General features: G+C 46.7%; 2 protein-coding genes across 2 annotated transcripts; one reads left to right on the plus strand and one right to left on the minus strand.

The window, feature by feature from the left end:
* The first annotated feature begins 1723 nt into the window (after positions 1 to 1723).
* LOC131267219 (neither inactivation nor afterpotential protein C) lies at positions 1724 to 8098 on the plus strand. The gene is made up of 12 exons (XM_058270029.1): positions 1724 to 2017; positions 2080 to 2383; positions 2452 to 2732; positions 2800 to 3075; positions 3138 to 3526; positions 4309 to 4857; positions 4932 to 5082; positions 5142 to 6150; positions 6214 to 6467; positions 6531 to 6913; positions 6978 to 7347; positions 7441 to 8098. Exons 1-12 carry the CDS (start codon positions 1724 to 1726, stop codon positions 7939 to 7941), a joined length of 4761 nt encoding a protein of 1586 aa, XP_058126012.1. The 3' UTR covers positions 7942 to 8098.
* Positions 8099 to 8642: 544 nt separating this feature from the next.
* LOC131267221 (cardioactive peptide) lies at positions 8643 to 9197 on the minus strand. Its single transcript, XM_058270031.1, has 2 exons — positions 9108 to 9197; positions 8643 to 9038 (listed from the first exon to the last, which is right to left on the minus strand). The coding sequence occupies exons 1-2, from the start codon at positions 9195 to 9197 to the stop codon at positions 8643 to 8645; spliced, it is 486 nt and encodes a 161-aa protein (XP_058126014.1).
* Positions 9198 to 12805: the final 3608 nt, after the last annotated feature.

The following is a 12805-nucleotide window of genomic DNA, read 5'->3' on the forward strand; positions in this document are numbered from 1 at the left end:
AACGGTTTCGATTCGGTGGCGAAGTTCGTATCGAGCGACCGGACTTGGGAGAGCAAGGAAAGAACGTAACAATTGAATTAGCATAGAACCTTGGGGACACTTTTGGGGCTTCGGTTGGGAAAACTATGCTTTCCCGGTGAGTTGTGGTCGCCAGCAACGGTCAGTTGATGTCCAGGATTCGCGGAAGGCAGTCGAGCCTGCTGGAGTGGCCTCACGGGCACCTACGGTGAAAGTGTTGTTCTAGTTGTCCGACCATCATCAAAGAGTTACATCCCATAGAGAGAGAGAGAGAGGGAGCAAGTGCAAAATTTACCACACGAAAAGAGTGTTTGGAATTTGTGCTTATTCGGGGTGGAAATTGATAGTGAAAGTATTTCGTCGGTGTTAACGTAAGCTGTTTGTATGTTTCCTTTTTAAATCAGAATTGTTCGGATTTCTGCCATTCTCGTGTCAGTTTCTTGAAAATCAAATAAATGTTCGGAAAATTTTCCAGTACAGCACAAATGTTGCTTAAGTGAATTAAGTGAAGCCTGGCGCCGGAAATGCAATGAAATGCTCGCTCGAAGAGGCAAAATTAAATAACCTAACAGGATTAGCACACTTGGTCCCGCTGTGTGCGGCCACAGGAAACGACATCGTAAAAGTGAAAAGAAAGTGCTTCCCGGTTTGGTTACATAATGTTGTGGCAGGAGTAGTGATGCGTCATTGCAAGTGATCTTCTCTACAGTGACTAGTTTTAACTGAATTATGGTTATCACTTTAATATTGCGAATAAAACGGTATAAGTGGAGTATTGATAACATTTGAATAACATTTCAAGAATGTTGTTATGTGGATTTAAATACCATAAAAAACATGTAACATTGTTTAAGGAATGATTTCTCTATTATCAAAACTGTCAAGAACTCATCAAGTACTTTCAAACATGCAGCTGTACTACAAACCCCGTTCTTTCCTATAAAACTGAATCAGTTTGATGACCCAATCAATCGCTCTATAGACGCGCTTAAGTGAATCATTGTTGGGAGATGTATTTCATCTCCGGCAGGGTATCGGTGTGCTTCTATGTGAACCTTGATACATTCCTGCATTGGCTGTTCCTTGTGGATCGAAGTGCATTCCAACGATGATTGTCGACGACAGCCTGTCATGGAACGGGTCACGAAACCGCAAATCAAAATGAAGGATAGAAAGGAATGAGACTTAAGTGAAACAGGAGTAAATTGTTCCTGAGTTCCGATAGACTCATTGAAAGAATTCCACTAATTTGATGAGTAATGTGACGAACCTTCTCAAACAGCACTATAGTACAGCACCTATATCAAGTGGTTGTTGCACCTATTTCATATAATTTTCAGACAGAAAACCAAAGCCAGAATCAAACGATTTGTTTAAAAAAAAATAATCAATATTAATTAGTAACAAAGTAATGTTTAAAAAAACACTGAACTATAATTTTACATAAGTAATTAATGATAAAAGAGTGAAAGGAAAGAAATTATTGAAAAGGAAACAAACAAGGATAACAGGGCTGGTTTTGAAATGGTTGGAAAATCTCTTTTCAATGTTAGTTAGATCAGATTATTTTAGATATTTAGAATAATTTTTTATGACTTCGACAGTAACAATCTCTGCAGCTCTGTAGCGGTTCTTTATACTCTCTAGTGTTTGCATGTACAAGTAAGCGGTGTAAAGTGTCTCAAGTGTGCCAGTGACCATCGCGATGGCGAACTTTAAGATCGAAACGCTGCCCGATCCGGGTAACCGGTATAAGCTGGGCGAGTTGATCGGAAGTGGCGTGTGTGCGAAGGTATACCGGGCCACCGATACCCAGGCGGGCAACAAGAACGTGGCTATCAAGGTGCAGAAGTTTGAGGGCGAGACGAAAACGGCCATCCAGGAGGAGTTTCGCATTTTGCGCGACCACTCGAAGCACGCGAATCTGATCGACTTCTATGGCGTCTATCGGAAAAAATGTGCGGCCGGGGAGAGTGACGAGATTTGGTTCGTGCTGGAGGTAAGCTGATATGATGGGAATGTAGAAGAGCACATTTCTTAGTCCACGTGGAATCCCTTTAGTACTGCGAGCTGGGTCCGGCTGTTGATGTGGTGAGGAAAATGTTTGTCAGCAACCGGCGCGCTAGTGAGATGCAGCTGGCGTATATCCTGCGGGAGACTTCCAGGGCGCTGATGTACCTACATGAGCACCACATCGTCCATCGAGATGTCCGGGGCAGTAATATTCTGCTGACGAAGGAAGGCGAGGTAAAACTGTGTGACTACGGTCTGGCTCGCGATACGAAGTCAACGCTGGGTAAACGTGGGACATGCATTGGGTCACCGTGCTGGATGGCACCGGAAGTGGTCACAAGTTCCAAGAGTGGTAAGTTGCAGCGTTTAAAAAAATCCGAGAGCCATCTCTTAAAGATCCGATATCGCCAATCTTCACAGACAAGGACGTCTACGATAATCGTTCGGATGTATGGGCGTTGGGAATTACGGCGGTCGAACTTGGCGACGGAAAAGCTCCATTCGCGGACATGCACGCCACTCGGGCCATGTTTCAAATCGTTCGCAATCCTCCACCAACGCTCTACCGACAATCGAACTGGTCCCAGGAGTACAACGACTTTATTGCCGAATGTCTGGAGAAAAATCCCGATCACCGTCCCTTCATAATGGAGATCATCGAGCATCCGTTTCTGACGCAAGTGCCTGATAACGATTACCACGTAGGTGGCAATGGATGGTTCGCCGGTTGCAAAACTTCACTTCAGTTAGTTTTTTAAATTATTTTAGCTAAGTCAAGAGCTGAAGATGCTTGCCGAGTCGGTGCAAAATGTCCAACTGCCCAGGAAGGAAGAGGTGGCCCTCGTTCGAGGTATGCTAAAGTCGGAGGAAAATCGTACGGAGAAGCTGCACGTCGAGGACTTGGCAGCATTGGAGCATCTTACGGAGGAGGCCATCCTGGAGGAGATTACGCAACGTTATAAGAATAAGAATAACTACACGTTCGTGGGTGACGTGTTAATTTCGCTGAATCCCAACGAAACCATTCCGGAGTACGTCCGAGGAGTGAGTATTCGATAGAATTCTGTTTGGAACGAATGAAATAATGTTTCCTATCTCCCGTACAGTTCCACTCGAAGTACATGTTCAAATCACGGTCGGACAATGCACCACACATTTTTGCCATCGCTGACAGCGCGTACCAGGACATGCTGCACCACGAGGAACCGCAGCATATCATCCTGGCTGGCGAGAGCTATTCCGGCAAAACGACGAACCAGAAGCTGCTGATGAAGCACCTTGGTGTGCTGGGGGAGGGTAACCCGGGAGTGTACGAGCGAATCGTGAACGGTTATAAGGCTCTGAGCGCTCTGACGAACGCGGGCACTCCACTGAATCCTAATTCCACCCGTAGCATCTTTCAAACGCAGCTTACGTACGGTCCGAGTGGAAAACTTTCCGGCGCCATCTTTTGGGTATACCTGTTAGAAAAGCTGCGTATTTCGTCGACCAACATGTAAGCATTTATTGTTTTAGGCAATTTTAGACGGTTTCAATGTTACTCGAACGGATTCGCGTTTTGTTTGTAACGGCTATTGATAAATTAAAAACACATCTTGTTGTAAGCATCTTGTATCGTGGAAGATCTCTATTCTATAAATCTTGAACGCATGTTCATCTTTCACTAAATACCTTGAATTGCAGACAATTAGTTTTTAGATACCTTGAATGAGCAGCCAGCTTTGTTATAGTTATCTTAACACTAGAGTGCTCAAACAAACATATTGTCATTGTTTTAAATAATTTCAGCTATTCCATCAACATAACTCTGAGCCAAATTAAATGCTATTGTTGGAAACGTTTCGGCCCAACGAAGCTGGCCGAACATAAACGTTGCCGCAACGGCGATGTTTTTGGAAAATATAAAAAGGATCGAAGGATGCGCCTTCGATCTCTTTTTCAATACGGAAGACGGACAAGCCAGACGAGCGCAACGAAACACAAAACGAAGATTACGTGTAAAATAAAGTTGTTAAAGATAAGGCAAAGAAAGATGGTTGTCTTTCCTTTGATTCCGTCAACTAGAGCGCTGTTAAAGACCATCTGTCTTTAACAGCTATCGTATTAAAAGAAGCGGTATTGATTTTGGTTTGCATGAAAAATGTGAAATTGGGAAAAAGCTATCGGAATCCATTAAAAATTATTAATTTGATTAAGACAGATGATAGTTGAAATATTATTTAATTTTGTAGCACTGCATACAAGAATAACAATCTGCCAACATTCTTCTTTCCCTAGGAATCAATCAAATTTCCACATCTTCTACTACTTTTACGATACGATGGACGCCGAGGAGCGGCTGAAGGATTTCTCCCTTGAGGCGGGTCGCAACTATCGGTACTTGCGTATTTCGGAAGCGATGAGTTCGGACAAGCTGCGCTACTGCCGGGACGACATACCCGGCAATGTGCAAGCGTTCAAGGAGTTTGAACAGCAACTGCTTGCTCTCGAGCTGTCCCAGGACATCCTCGACACCATCTACCGTACGTTGGCCGCGATTCTGATCCTTGGCGAGGTGCGCTTCAAGGAAACGGATGGCACGACGGAGCTGGAAGATTTCGAGGTGATCGGTAAGATGGCGTCCCTGCTGCAGCTCGACGAGAAAAAGTTCCAGTGGGCACTCCTGAACTATTGCGTGATCGTGCGAGGATCAGCCGAGCGTCGGCGACATTCTGCGGACGAGGCACGGGATGCGCGGGATGTACTGGCCGCAACCATCTACACCCGTTTGGTGGACTGGATTACGAATACGATCAACCAGAAATTGGCCTTTGGAAGAGCAATCTAGTAAGTACTAATGTTGGCTTATTCTACTAGGTTATAAGTATGGCTAGCAAACTATGTTTCTTATATCTTTACAGTGGAGATAAACATTCGGTCACTATAACGGACCACTTTGGATTCGAGTGCTTCCACCGAAATCATATTGATCAGCTGGTGGTGAATTCGTTGAACGAGCAGATGCAGTACTTGTACAACCAGCGAATGTTCGTGTTTGAGATGATTGAAATGGTAAGAAGTTTGTTTGACTAAAGCGAGACCACAACCGATCAGTATCAACTGTCTTACAGGAAGAAGAGCAAGTTCCGGTAACTTCCCTTCACTACTACGACAACAAGCTGGCCGTGGACCACATCCTAACGAAGCCGAAGGGAGTGTTTAGCTTCATCGATGACGCAAGCCGTGGACGACACGGGCCAAACTACATCATTGACTCGGTGCACACGAGCAAGAGTCCATTTATCAAGCGGGCGAGTGGTCACGAGTTCACCGTGGCGCACTACACCGGACGCATCACGTACGACGCACGCGGAATGGCGGACAAGAATCGGGACTTCATCCCGCCGGAGATGGTCGAGACGCTCCGTGCTTCCGGCGAGCCGATCATCAAGATCATGTTCTCCAACCAGCTGTCACGAACGGGCAATCTGACGATGGCGGCCGAAGAAGCGCTCGGTGTACCGTCGGACAAACCGAACAAGAAGAAACGCTGGGGTGCCGCCCTGGTTGCGGAGAAGAACAAGGCCAAGAAGATGAACACACTGTCCAAGGGTATGTACTCGCAGGTGCACAAGATGCGCACGATCGCGGGCGTGTTCCGATCGACCAGTCTCGAGCTATTCAAGACACTCTCGATCGGTCCGAACAGTGGAGGAACGCACTTCGTCAGGTGCATCCGTTCGGATCTCGAGTACAAGGCACGTGGTTTCGCACCGGAAATGGTACGCCAGCAGTTACGTGCGATGGCCGTCCTCGATACGGCTCGGGCACGCCAGAAAGGCTACTCGCACCGGATCCCATTCCAGGAGTTCCTCCGACGGTACCAGTTCCTGGCGTTCGATTTTGACGAGAACGTTGAGATGACGCGGGACAACTGTCGCTTGCTGCTGATTCGCCTCAAGCTGGAGGGTTGGGTCATTGGGAAGACCAAGGTATTCCTGAAGTACTACAACGTGGAGTACCTGCAGCGGCTGTACGAGACACAGGTGAAGAAGATCGTCAAAATTCAGGCCATGATGCGTGCCTTCCTAGCGAAGCGTTCCGTTGCCACCAAAATTAAACAGATTCATCGGGAATCGGGTGAGTAACATAATTTGTTTTTCCAATGCAACAAAAGTAAATTTGTCTTTCATTTCCCCACAGTACGGAAACGAGAGAACACCGCGAGACAGGAAAGCCAGGACGAAGCGGCCACTAAAATTCAAACCGCCTTTCGGGGTCATATGGCGAGGAAGAAGTATCGCCCACTGATCAACGAAAGGACGGGGAAGCTGGATGCCGAAACGGCTGAGTTTATGAAGCCTTTCGTGTACCGGTGGAGGAAGAAATCGATGTTTCAGATACTCTTGCAGTACCGTGCCGCACGCTACCAGGATCTGGTGAACCTAAGCCAGCAGGTAATATACGGACTGATATATTGAATTTAAGAGACTATCGAATCATACACGCTGTTTTCTTAGGTCCATATCTACAACCAACGGTTGGTTGCAGGGTTCTCAACGAACAGCAACTGTATCATGCTGGAAAAGATCGACCCGAACGAACGCAGTGCGGCTCTGTTGGGCTCTCAGAAACCGCCCGTTTGGAAGTTGCGTTTCCGCTTCGACGACATCCCGTTCTTCGACACGACGTACATGTGCGATCCGTCATCGGCGTCCTACATCTACACCGGGAATGACTCCGACACCGAGGACTGGGATGCACCGCTGCGACGACGTAACAATCTTTCGTCCGAAATCACTCAATCCAACCGGAAGGGTGGGCGAGCGGACGCCCAAGGCGAGATGGAATATAACTTCGCCAATGAACCGTTCCACCGAGACCCGAGCCTTCCGATCAAGAGGTAGACTGCTAAACATATCCTTCATGGTGTTCCTCCGGTTAACTCTTAAGTGCTTCTTTTCCAGACTTTCTCCCCACCGGATGGTTGAACCGTACAGTGTCAATAGACCTCGGTCGCCAATGCACTCGCCGGTAAAGTTGTCCCCCGTCTACTCGCCGATGCCATACGCACGCCAAAGTGTCGACGACATCCGCAACAAGTTTGGTGGGTCCAGCTTCGATGAGCCGGGAAGTGGAGCGAGTAAGACGGCCGTTTACAAGAAGCGTCAGGCACCGCGAGTGCCACCGGTCGAGCCGGAACCACCGGTGGTCGCGGAATTTGGAAAACCTCTCAAAAAGCGGCCCGCCCCGCAACCACAGGCGCGACCGATCACGCCGACCAAAATCAATCCGATCAAGGAGATGGAGCTGATTGGCAAGAAGAACTTCGATGAGGTGAGTAGGAACGTTCAAAGGTTTTCGTTCAACAGGATTGGTAAAATTCAGTGTGAAGATCTTAAAACTCAAAAAACTTTCGGTTTCTTCCAGAATGACAACTCGGACGACGAACCTCCGTTCAACTTCCAGGGAATGCTGAGGAAGACCAACTACAACCGTGCTTCCATGAAGCGTACCACCGAGGGGTTGTCGATGGCCGGGTCGAACATCGATTTCGATGATGCCAGCAATAACAACAACAACAACAACAGTATCAGCTACTATCCTACTGCCAACGCTGAGGCAAGCCGGAAGGGAACGACATCCACCGCCAACAACGTCGTGTACGAGAGCAAGCGAATCGAGCGTCCAAAGTCCTGCCAGGGACCGGAAAACGGTACCACCAGCAGCAACGGCGGCTCGCCCAACCCTCGGAAGTTATCCCTGTCGCAGGATACGATCATGCTGAACGACTCGCAGAAGCCGGGACCATCGCGGAGCCGCTCGACCACGCCGCAGGACGAAAATAGGAACATTCTGGCGACGACCGGGTTCATCAGCGAGGAAATCGTTCCGGGCATCATCATTGAGGGCTATGTCGAAGAGTTCTAGAATGGATCGCGAGAGGGAAAAGTGGGTTGGCTCTGTTGGTTCCGTTGCGCATATGTTTATTGCACGAAGGTTTATATTTATTCACTTCGCTATCGTTAGATTTGCTGTGTTTTGCTTTGTTGCCAATAAAACTAATCACTAATATGAGAAAGGAAAACTCCCGTGATCTTGTTAGATTTACTCTCGTGCTTTCTTTTATTGCAATACATTTGCTTGCTCGTTTGACCAACGGAGCATGTTTTGTTTTTCCTACTAGTTTGTGTGTGTGTGTTTATATATTTTGTGTGCTTGTTTTGACTTGTTGTGCGCTTAAGACTAATAACGATTTTACATAATAAGAAACATTACGTTCGACCTCTTCAAGGGAGAGCTGCCTTTGTCGATTATAATAGGTGTTGGCTTGTTTTTGCGTTAACCATCAAGGAGTAGTAAAAGTGTTCAACCGTGGAGTTTGTGTCCGTCTTTTTTCCCCTCCTTTTCCCCCGGGGCCCGCATTCCAACAGGGGGCTTGTGTGCAGTGTGTGCAGTATGGTGCAGTATTTATGTTCGGTTAGGTGCGGCGTGTATGTGCTGTCGGTGCAATGGTTGTGACCGCCACGTGCTCCACACCATGCAGTAGAAGCATAGCTGCTCTAGTAATTTTCCTCCGGAAAGAAAACATCCGGAGGCGAACGACGAAGGGCGTTTCCCCCTCCCCCATCTTACTGCGTGCTGAAGGTCAGCGGGAAGTCGTTGCGCTGCTCCTTCATGCCGGACTTCTGCAGGAAGATCTCCCGGTTAGCCTCCTGGATGGCTTCCCAGAGCTTCGCCTCGGACATGATCTGCCGCAGCAGATCCTCGACGGCCGGCTCGGTGTTCAGATCGAGCAGACTGCTGATCGACTCCTCGTTCGGCTCGTAGTCGCTGGTCACGCGCTCCTTCTTGCTGTTCGCCTCCATGTTCTGCATGTGCCGCTGAAGGATGGCCGCTGCGGCCGCTGCAGCCGCCGCCGTCGGTGGGCTCGAGGCGGACGAGCGCTTCTTGCCGCAGCCGGTGAACGCGTTGCAGAACGGTCTCTTCTGTGGTTCGGTGTTGTACTGTTTGTAAGCACGGGGTTGCTGATGGGGAGATTAACAACGTTCCAATGTGGTTCTACACCAAGGAGGATCATTTCGTTACGTTCTTACCCGATCTACGACGCCACATTCCAGCATTTGCAGGACACAGAAAGTCACCATCACCGCTAGCATCATTTTGGCGCAACTTTTATGGCACATCATCATTGTGGAATTGGAACTATTCTGAAACCGAAACAAAAGTCCCATTTCCATTAGAACGCAATATTTGTTTTTTGCTAGATTTAGAAACACACAAAGAAAACAACTTCCGTAATTTATTTCTTGTGATCAAAACTTCCAGCTTTAATTATCTATCGACAGACTCCACATAATCTCTAACCTTGACCGAGTGTTAAAAGGCTTCCTACTGCTTGCAAGGATGCACCGCGAATGGGCGATGTTTTATAAGCGATCGCTCTTTTTCATCCCGGTCCAATTTTCCCGGCCGGCACCCATACACCACCAAACTCTATTCCAAAGCAAAAGGCGGCCTGGTGTTGCCTCAGATACATGGCTTCCTCGTGTATGCCACTGCAAGCCCGCGGCTCCCAAGGATGCCGTCTGCCTTCGACAGAGATATGGGAGGAGGGGGGACCGGAGATTCCATGCTGTTATGGTAAAGTGCGAAAAACTGTGCACTCGCATCCCGCAGAGTGTTTTCAATTGCATTAACGTGTATGGAAAATGTGTGTTGGCCCGTTGGGAAACCGCTTGCAGAACGTGAGTTGCGAACCACCGGGAAGCTGCTCGTGGTTATTTGGGTTATCAAACACCTTGCCCTTTGAAGTCCTTGTTAACTTGTGTTAGTTTAGGTTTGATTAGGAAAAAAAAACCGTACGGTTTTTGCTGATGTGAATCTTGAATAATCAAATAAGTGATGAATGCAGGTAACGATGGAACAGACTTCCGTCATAATTATTAAACTTGTTTTGTTCGATGCTTGCTGATAAATAGTTTATTTAATGTTTATTTAGCTAAAATTAAAGTTAAAAAATATATTAACCGCTTGTTCTTTATCACAATTCTCTTTTTTAATATTTCCAATCAAACAATTATTACACTGTAATTCAAAAATGGTCGAAAAACAAAGTAACCCATTCCAATAAAATGGAAACTTAAGTAGACCTCATTGTCTTTCTTATTTTCAGAAGAAAAAGATAAACTACAACAAAAACATAGTGTTTACAAATAACCTGCAAGAAAAACCTCATCACATGAATTGTATGACACGTGGAACGTTCAAGGAAACGAATGCACTTTCCACAGCCGGATGCATTTCCGTAAGAAACGTTTGTTCTACTGTGCAACAGTTGTCTCGAGCAGACAAAACAATCGCGCTCATGTGTCCTTTGAGTCTGCGAGTCCAACCACCAACCATCTCCATCTTCCGACCGCAGGCAAACATCCGTTAGAGCCATGCTCCCAAGGCACGTTTCCGCTCCGTGCTAGCTACTTACATTCAAAATTCACTACGACTTGCGTCTCGGGTGCGGAGTTTCACTTTCTTCACCGGAACAATGAATAAACACAAATCACAACCGACAAACGGAGCTTCACGAATAGCGGGAGGTCACCAAATCACGGTGAATCAAAGACGATCCCGTTCGTTGTCTTCACACGCGGTAAGCACTTCCGTTTCCTGCACGTTGCACGCCTGGGATTTATCGATATCAACCTCCGTTCGATTGCACGCCTTGGGACACTTCTTTCGCTTCTGTTCGTGTGCTCAAGGGTGGGCTTTTCTTGGCTGACTGAAAAACCATCCCGCAATCCATGTGCTTTTATATACCGAGCAGCCCCGGTTCGGCGGACAGCTCCCGAAGGACCGCCCGCGGTGCGTTTTGCTTGTAAATAATGCCCCGCGACCGACCCGCCGGTGCCATATCGTTATGTAAACGCACATGATTTTTGCATAAAACCCTCGTTCAGCGCACCGTGCTGGTGAGAAAATGGGAGAAAGATGGGTTTTCTCCGACGGCCGATTAGTCGGAGTTAAGCTGGATTAAAACGTGCATCGAGGAGGAGTCCTTAGGAGTGCCGATTCCGGTGGTGATCGAGGGTCCCCGGCGTTTAACGCCTTCGCGGAAACGAAGGTTCTTTTTTTATGGTTCCTCAAACTGACCGCTGGTGGTGGCAGGCACCCTTCAAGGACTCCCGTTGACGAGCGATAATGACCGGACCGCAAAAATCGTTTTAAAAATGAAGCGTTTCGCCCGAACCCACCAGGGTCGGCTGTGGTTTTCACGATTCAATAAAAGAGAGAAGAAAAAAATGCGAGGCGCCGGAAAAGCGAGAAAATCTACGCCCGCAATTTACCTACACTAAGTTCCCTCGTTCCTATTTGCGACGAAGTAACATTTCTTGTACCGAAACAGCAAGCAGCGGACGGATCCATCAGCAGCATCCCGGGTACCGTCGATCGTCCTCGCCATCGTCGCCTTCGTCGTTCCGTGTGCTCCGGCATGCTTTTGACGCGTGATATTTAGAAAAAGGAGGACGAGCGCCTGAGTGGGTAGCATTCACCTACTGAACTTTTATGCACCACCACTACGCATCCCTCCTTGGTCCTTTCTACTTCTGGCTCCTCCCGTTGGTGCAGCGCAGTTGGGGGTGGAGCTGGGCCGATCCCCAGCATGGCCTGTTGCAGCCGGTGGTGCTGCGCGTTATGCAACTGCACCCACAAAACATACACAATCCACCAGCTTTCCCGCGCATGCACTATGCACCGCATAATGAAATGCAACGGGATCGGTTGATTACCGGAACTGGCAGTAGGGCTGCAGTCGGTCAGTGTGAGCTTGGACGATTTCGAAGGTGCGAGGTGATATAATTTCGCCCCGAGAAACCCTACCCCACGAACCGTCTGCCTCTAGTGAGCAAAGGTCACACCAGAAGCTCCGGAACGTTCCCCAATCTTTAGCAAATTGTTGCGATAAGGGTTTTTGTTTACCTTCCATTTATTGCACGGTCTAGAAGCTTCTTCTTTCAAGCCAGCTGGTCGTCGAATTGGACTGATTAACGATTGATTCCCTTTTTTTTGGATAGAAGACGTAACTTCTTGCAATTTGTTTTTCTTCGTAATGCTAACTTGGTTGCCCAGCTGTATTTTCATTTTTGTAAGAATCGCCGTGATTCTCGTAGAACATAAACGAATGGCAATTTGATCGGCCCAAAGGCCTTGAGATCGTGAATATTTAGACTAGACTATCGAAAATCTGTCAAAGTGAAAGAAAAAAGAACGGTAAACCATAGTTAGAATAAAACACAAATGGAAGGTATGTTTTATTGCAATTTGCTTAAAGCTTAAAGTTTTAAAAATAAAAAAATAAATGAAATTTTGAAACTTAGTCGTAATCGTATTTAAATTGTGATATACTTAATTCAATCGTTGATTTAATCAGTAAAATGTTATAGGTCCTAAGTTATAATTCAAACTGATTAACGTTCTTTTCTACTTTGGCAAAGCTTGCTTTTTGATCTTTCAGGATGGTTTACATTATAGCAAAAATTTCAACAGTATTGTTACAATGTTTTAATATTTTAGTATGTATTGCAGAGTTACAATCATTTATTTTACTCTTCCCATTTATGTGATCCTATACAGCTTTACGATCAATTTAAACATAATTAGCGATTTCGATTAAAATAAAAAGAATGTTCAATTTAAATAACCATTTTCAAAACCAACCAATTACTTCACCGATAAGCTGAGACACACATCAGAACTTTTTCTTCTTTTGCAATCCAATCCCGACGTAGTCGAGCAT

This window comes from Anopheles coustani, chromosome 2 (assembly GCF_943734705.1).
Source record: "Anopheles coustani chromosome 2, idAnoCousDA_361_x.2, whole genome shotgun sequence".
Taxonomy (NCBI): Eukaryota; Metazoa; Arthropoda; class Insecta; order Diptera; family Culicidae; genus Anopheles; species Anopheles coustani.

Bases quoted from the DNA above. Each gene is read 5' to 3' on its own strand.
- LOC131267219 (XM_058270029.1), top strand. From the start codon at position 1,724: ATGGCGAACTTTAAGATCGAAACGCTGCCCGATCCGGGTAACCGGTAT. The intron at 3,076-3,137 runs GTGAGTATTCGA...TCTCCCGTACAG, and splicing joins TTCCGGAGTACGTCCGAGGA to TTCCACTCGAAGTACATGTT. The intron at 6,468-6,530 runs GTAATATACGGA...CTGTTTTCTTAG, and splicing joins TGGTGAACCTAAGCCAGCAG to GTCCATATCTACAACCAACG.
- LOC131267221 (XM_058270031.1), bottom strand. From the start codon at position 9,197: ATGTGCCATAAAAGTTGCGCCAAAATGATGCTAGCGGTGATGGTGACT. The intron at 9,039-9,107 runs GTAAGAACGTAA...TCTCCCCATCAG, and splicing joins AATGTGGCGTCGTAGATCGG to CAACCCCGTGCTTACAAACA.